Source organism: Piliocolobus tephrosceles, chromosome 7, assembly GCF_002776525.5.
Source record: "Piliocolobus tephrosceles isolate RC106 chromosome 7, ASM277652v3, whole genome shotgun sequence".
In the NCBI taxonomy this organism is placed as follows: Eukaryota; Metazoa; Chordata; class Mammalia; order Primates; family Cercopithecidae; genus Piliocolobus; species Piliocolobus tephrosceles.
In genome coordinates, this window is record NC_045440.1 from 36,942,066 (window position 1) to 36,948,780 (window position 6,715).

Here is a 6,715-nt window from a genome sequence, read left to right on the forward strand (position 1 = left end):
TATCTAAAGCCTATACATGCATACATGTGTCCTATCTAATGCCTATGCATGCATACATGTGTCCTATCTAAAGTCTATGCATGCATACATGTGTCCTATCTAAAGCCTTTGCATGCATACATGTGTCCTAATGTCTTTGCATGCATACATGTGTCCTATCTAAAGCCTGGGCGTGTATACATGCACACACCTGCATTCTATCTAAAACTCATGCATGCATACATGTGCAATGCACCCATGTGTCCTATCTAAAGCCTATGTGTGCATACATGTGCACACACACGTCTTTTCTGAAGTCCACACATGGCTTGATGCCCTTCAAGGATTGCAGTTTTTCAGGAGGAATTTCCTCATAGGTCTCCCCCATCCCACCTTAAATACACATTCAATTTGGGTGTTCCTTGGCCTCTCTATAGTTTTTGCTGCTGTTGTCTAATTCCTCTTTCTTGAGAACTCTCACCTGTGTTATTTTGTATTGTGATTGCCTCCCTCATGCCCATTCTTTCTATCTTTTGGTAATAAGGAAACCCTTGCACCCTGCTTTTACTTGAGAAATCTACTCCTCTGTTTATGTGCTTTGTGGAAAATCAACTCTTTCCTGAGCTCCAAGTGTGGGGAAAATGGCTTTGGCATAAGAAGTAAGAGCCACAGAAATTGGTTGAGGGGTGACGATGTTACTAAATTCAAGAAAATCAGTTTGGGAAAAAAATTTATTGGCAGTTTCTAGGTAAGATGTTTCCTTGATGTACTGGGAGGTCTCTGGGTATGATGGCCTGTTCCCCCTGAATTTGGAGGGGGAAGTAAGAAACCTGGGTGTTTTGGCTACTGGCATTATAATAAAGCTAATCCTGCAGAAGGCAGAGCCGAAGGACTGAGAGAAACTGGATCCTTGATGCCATTGGTAGAGCGGTTGAATCAAACTGAACCTGAAGCCAGATCTGGCCGTGTGTTTCCAGTCACATGTCCCTGTAAATCACTTTTACTATTTAGGTCAGTTTGAATTGGCTTTGTTGTTACATGAAGAGAAGTCCTAATGCACTCTCTTTTTCTGCCCTGATTTTTTCTTCTCTCTCTTATTTTTCCTTTCCCCTTCCCTTTCTGTTAAATGAGGGTGTGCCTCTGTGACTTATCCTTGTTGTCATTTACAAATTGGGTGACCTCATTTATGACTGCAGTTTGCCATTGTCTTCCAAATCTGTAAAGTTCAAGGTCTAGGCAGGAATACCTAACATTTTTTTTCTTCTCTTCTTTCTTTTTCTTTTTTTTTTTTTGAGACAGGTTCTCTCTTTGTCACTCAGGCTGGAGTACAGTGTTGTGATCATGGTTTGCTGCAGCCTCAATCTCCTGTCCCATCTCAGCCTTCTGAGTAGCTGGGACCACAGGTGTGCGCCATTACATCTAGCTAATTTTTTATTTTTTGTGTAAGTGGGGTTTCACCATGTTGCCTAGGGTGGTCTCTAACTCCTGGGCTCAAGCAATCCTCCCACCTCTGCCTCCCAAAATACTGGGATTACAGGGGTGAACCACCATGCCCAGCTGTCTAACAGCTTTCTAGCATCTCTTATTCATCCCACAAAAAAACCCCAAGAAACTCATCCTGCAGTGGCGTCCTTGTCTGTGAGGGCAGCAGCCCGAGCTGAGCCTCCCCTGTAGGGGGACACTGTAAAGCATCTAAGGCCTTCCTGGGGTGCTCCCCCATGCCTAGGGTTACTGCAGGAGATGATTCCAAGGAGTGACTTTCCTCTCCAGGCTGAGGCGGGAGGGAGCGGCAGTGAGGACCCTGGAGGTCACCCCGGTAGCAGCTGCAGGTGTGAAGAGGAACCAGGCAGGAGTTATTGTCCTCACTACCAGGTTCACCGAGGCAGTGAAGACCACTTTGATCCCTAGAATTCCCCCAGATACAGGGAAACTTCCAGGCTATTAGGGGTGCGAGGAAGGAGAGTAGAGACAGGTGCTTTAGGAGGAGAGAAGCTCTGTTTGTCCTCTCTGCCCCTCCCCTATTCAAGGGCCTGGCGCTGCCTCCCTCATGAGGCCTTCCCTGACCACCAGCTGCCCCTCCCCCTGGCCACTGTCACTCCCTTTGGTTTGGGGGAGTGAGCCGCTCCCTTTCTCTTTTAGGCAGGTCTGGAGGCCTGTGTGCTTGAGGCTTCCACATGCTTATGGGTTCAAAGTGGGAATGTAGGTGTGGGGGAGCCTGGCTCTGATCAGCTGATCCAAGGGCAGCCACGGCTGGCAAGAGGGCACCAGTTTTGAATTATGAGTTCTGAATGATGATGGAAACTACTGATAATAACAACCACATGATGAGGACTCACCGTGATGCCTAATCCTCTCTCCAGCAGGCCGTCTTAATAAGGTTGCGTTCTGTGGGGAGGGCGGGATTTTGAATGAGTGTCTGAGAGCCCCCACTTCCAGCTCCTCCTCCCACTCCTGTAGTCGTACGTGGCAGGAGACTTCTCAGTGCGGCTTCAACCTCAGCGGCAGGATGCTCAGAGGGCCTGGGGGAGGGGAGGAAGGAGGCAGAGCTCTGACACTCTGCAGTAGTACCACCCTTTCCTGTGCTCCCACCCACTGTGCAGGGGAGGCCTTGCTTTCTGGTCGCCAGGGAAGCAAGGAGGCATTGGCCCAGGACAGCAAGGGCAGGAAGGAGCCTGGGAGAAGCAGAAGTCAACAAGCAGCAGATCAGGAGCCTTGTGGAGCAGCCTCCGTCTGCCCGGCAGCCACAGATGTGGCCTCAGTGACCGCCCAGGGCCTCTCCCCACTCCAGCGGCTGCTGTGCTCCTGCCAAGGGCCCACGGGTGCAGCAGCTGTGTGTCATCCCTGCCCTTCCTCCTCCTCCCTCCTTGTCTCCCTCCTCCCTGCCTCCTTCCTGCCTTCACCATCTCTAAGCACCTACCCTTCATCTCCACGGAAGAAAGCTCATAGAATGACTATTTCCAGGGACATTTGAATTTTATGAGTGCTTCTCAAGCCCCAAAGGCAAAGGTAATGAAATCATATTGGTGGAATCCGAGAGGCTGTTTTGGAGGGGACTAGAAGACAGGAGGGCCTCCTAGGCTCCATTCTGAATAGACATGCCTAGATCATCCCCCTCTCCCTCCTTCCCCATTTCTTTTCCAGGGGTTTCCCTGGGCTAGGCCCTGAGCTTGACACTGGGATGCAAAGGAACTGAGTCCTGGCCTGAAGGAAGGCCTTGCTTCTGCCAGCCCTGCAGAAAGTGCTGCTTTTCCCAGAGAGCCAGCAGGGCTCCTGCTGGAGATGGCGTTGGGAGTGAATTCTCTGCTCTCTTGTGGTCTCTCTGATAAGCTCCTTCTGGAGTTGGTTCAACCCTGGTGAACTGGGGGTTCCCAGTCCCAGTTTCCTTAGGGTCAGCTTTGTCAGAGCTGTGGTGACTGTGGAAGGATTTGTGACTGGAGGCTGAGTCCAGGGCCTGGTGTAAGTGTGGTGAGGCCCCTGTGCACGCTTAGAGCTGGGGACGGGGGACCTCTGATGTCCTCCCTAAGACACAGTGAGACCCAGAAGCTCTCAGCTCTGTGCTACCCTGGTTTTGGTGATTTGGAAAAGGCTGGTGAGGGGTAAAAACCAGAGAGTCTGGCCTGGCCCCAGGCAGGTTCCCTGAGCAGCTGCAGGCTGTGGCCTCCTGTGCTCTGTGGGCCTGAATGCAGCCGGTGGAAGTGAAACCTCAATCCCAGGACAGCTCTGCCAGCGCTCACCAGCTCCTGCACACAGTCCCACAAGGAGATCCTGCTCTGTCCTCACCCTGTCCCTGAAGACCCTTCCTCTCTGTGGCCTACAGGACTGGCTACATAATTTGCTAAGCCCAGTACAAAATGAATACGTAAGATTCCTCCTTAAAAATTTAAGGATCTCAAGATAGCAACAGCAGAGCGTTAAACCAAGTGTGGGGCCCTTCCGAGTGCCACAGAGCCAGCTCTGGCTGCCCAATATTTACTTCTCAAAGGGGGACTTTGGAAACATCATGGGAACAACTCTAAATGGGAATTTTCAGGCCCTAGTGACAGGGGGCAGAGGAGTTAGGCCTACCTGATACTCTCAAATTGCACCCTGGAGACTAGGGACCACCTACACCAATTCCCACCATAAAAGGTAGCTTCCTTTGCTTTTTCTCTTTCCTGTATTCTGCTGTGGGTATTACTGCTGTATTTCATGTCAGGGGTGCAAGGAAGGAGGGTGTGTGTGTGTGTATGTGTGTGAGAGAGCGAGAGAGAGAGAGAAGCAGGTGGAGGAGGAAGGATGGGATGGAGTTCGGTTTTCTATTAACCTCTGCCCCACTGCTATTCCTTCAGGGGGTGTTGTATGCAGTTCTTGTTGTTCCGGTGACCTGCGGCTCCAGGTACAGTCTCTTTCCTGCTTTCTCCTCTCCACGGTGGACCCTGCTCATCCTCCCAGCTGCTTGGAAGGGAAGGTAAACACTGCAGAGTGCAGGAGCGCTCATGCTGAGAGCAGCGAAAGAGGTTTAATGGGCTTGTTATCAGGCACCTGCTGAGCAGTCCTTCTCCCAAGAAGACAGGACTGAGAGATAAATGACCTGGCCCGAGCAGCCTCCTGGTGAGAAGAGAAATGCCTGGAACAGGAAGGGGTGAATCCATAGACCAGGCCGGTCATAGGGGCAGGCGAAGATTTGCGGGGAGAAAAGCAGCCCTCCCTCTGCAGAGTTGTCAACCATCCAAGGTACCAATCAATCTAGAAATATTTGTTGCAGGTCTCCTGGGCTCCCAGTGTTGCAGAGAATGCAGAGAGGCACCCTTCTGGTCCCTGCCTCCAATGAGCTCACCATCTAGTTGGGAGACCCGACCGACCTGACCTCACCTCCTTGAGGACTGGGGGTGCGGACTGTTCACCTGGCAGGGCCTGGTTCATGGATGAGACTGAAGAAAAACTGATCAACTGAATGAATTAAACTGAAACAGTGGTGGCAAGGAGTAGAAAGGACGACCTCTTCAGAGTTCAGACAATAAGATTCAGAATGACAAAAGAACATTCAGCTCTCTTTTTGAAGAGTCTCTTTAGCTCTCTTTGGTTGAAGGTGGGACACTGCAAAAAAAAAAAAAAAAAAAAAAAAAAAAAAAGGCCAGGCATGGTGGTGGGCGCCTATAATCCCAGCTACTTGGGAGGCTGAGGCACGAGAATTGCTTGAACCCCAGAAGTGGAGGTTGCAGTGAGCTGAGAGTCAAGATTATGCCATTGCGCTCCAGCCTGTGTGACAGGGTGAGACCTTGTTTCAAAAAAAAAAAAAAAAGGCCAGGCACGGTGGCTCACACCTGTAATCCTAGCACTTTGGGAGGCCGAGGTGGGCAGATCACTTGAGGTCAGGAGTTCGAGACCATCCTGGCCAACATGGTGAAACTCTGTCTCTACCAAAAAATACAAAAAACAAACAAACAAACAAAAAACCTGGGCATGGTGGCATGTGTCTGTAATCCCAGCTGTTCAGGAGGCTGAGGCATGAGCATTGCTTGAACCTAGGAGTCAGAGCAGTGAGCCGAGATCATGCCACTGCACCCCAGCCTGGGTGACAGAGTGAGACCTTATCTCAAAAAACAAACAACAAAAAAAGAAGAAAGTGGGACACTATTAAAGAGATAGATTTCGAGTTGCATCTTGAGGATTTGGATTGTGAGGAGCGGGAGAGAGTAGGGTGTCAGGCAATGCAGGGTAGAGACGGAATGCTGATGTGTTGATATTAGGATGACATGGTTTCCCATGCTGGCTCAACTTTGAATAGCTGTGTGGCTGGGTGTAGGTTACTTAACCTTTCTAAACTCCATTTTTCCATATGTAAGATGGGGATGAATAGTACCTACTTCATAGGATTGTTATAAGGCTTGCCTAAAATATCCCTTGTAGGGAAAACAGTTTTGCTGAAAATCCAACTCATAAAAGGCAGATTACCTAGAGAAAAGGCATACAAATTTATTTTATGTGTGTACAGGGGAGATTTCAGAATGACGACCCATGGATACAGGGCTAATTGTCCATTTTTATGCTCAGGTTCAATGAAGTATGGACAGCGGTGCAGAAACATCATGGACAAAAATAGGCTGATCTAATGCTGATAGATTAGTTATTATGAGTGGGAAGACCCAACAAAGCCTGTCTAGATTCTTCTTGGCCTCTCTGAGCAGCTTCCTTTCCATCTGGGAGCAGGACTTTCTCTAAAATGAAGGTCTTATGACCTACAGTCAAACAAGGTAGGTCAGATAATTTCTTTATGGCCAGTTTTTACATGGAAAGGTGAAGGGAAAGTTGAAGTAATGTTTTTAGGTTTTATGGCTGGTTTTGGGGAAAAGAGGTTCTGGTTTCTATGACCCGCTCTAGTTTCTATGGCTAGGTTTGGGGGTAGAATGGACTAAGTAAGAGACAGGAGAGCAGGAGAAGATCAGAGAAAAACTTTTGCTTTTTAGGTCTTTATTTTGGGGTATTGTTTTCTGAGTCCCAACACCTCCATAAAGCACTTAGCATGGTGCCTGGCATATAGTAGATGCTCAATAAAGGGTGACATCTTTTATTATTAACTACAAAGACATAAAGCAGGAAAGCTCAATAGGTTTGAGCGAAAGACAATGGTTTCTGCTTCACTAGAGAAAAAAGGAGTTTAGGAAAAAGAAAGCTTTACATTTTATGATGGGGCTAGACTGGTCTTGAATGCCAGGTTTGGAAAATGAGGGTTTTTTTTTTTTTTTTTTTTTTTTTT

The 6,715-nt window shown here is 48.6% G+C and overlaps 1 protein-coding gene and 1 long non-coding RNA gene across 2 annotated transcripts in view; one reads left to right on the top strand and one right to left on the bottom strand.

Annotated features, from left to right (window-relative positions):
- The window catches only part of C7H8orf86 (chromosome 7 C8orf86 homolog), a 37,139-nt gene extending 36,772 nt beyond the window's left edge, over positions 1 to 367 (bottom strand). The window contains 1 exon segment of the mRNA XM_031935834.1: positions 284 to 367. Coding sequence (XP_031791694.1) covers positions 284 to 367 — 84 coding nt within the window.
- A 2,217-nt stretch (positions 368 to 2,584) lies between these two features.
- The window catches only part of LOC111544192, a 17,222-nt gene continuing 13,091 nt past the window's right edge, over positions 2,585 to 6,715 (top strand). The window contains exons 1-3 of the long non-coding RNA XR_002732062.2: positions 2,585 to 2,985; positions 4,308 to 4,692; positions 6,013 to 6,212. This is a non-coding gene — a long non-coding RNA (uncharacterized LOC111544192). The remainder of the gene's footprint in view (positions 2,986 to 4,307; positions 4,693 to 6,012; positions 6,213 to 6,715) is intronic.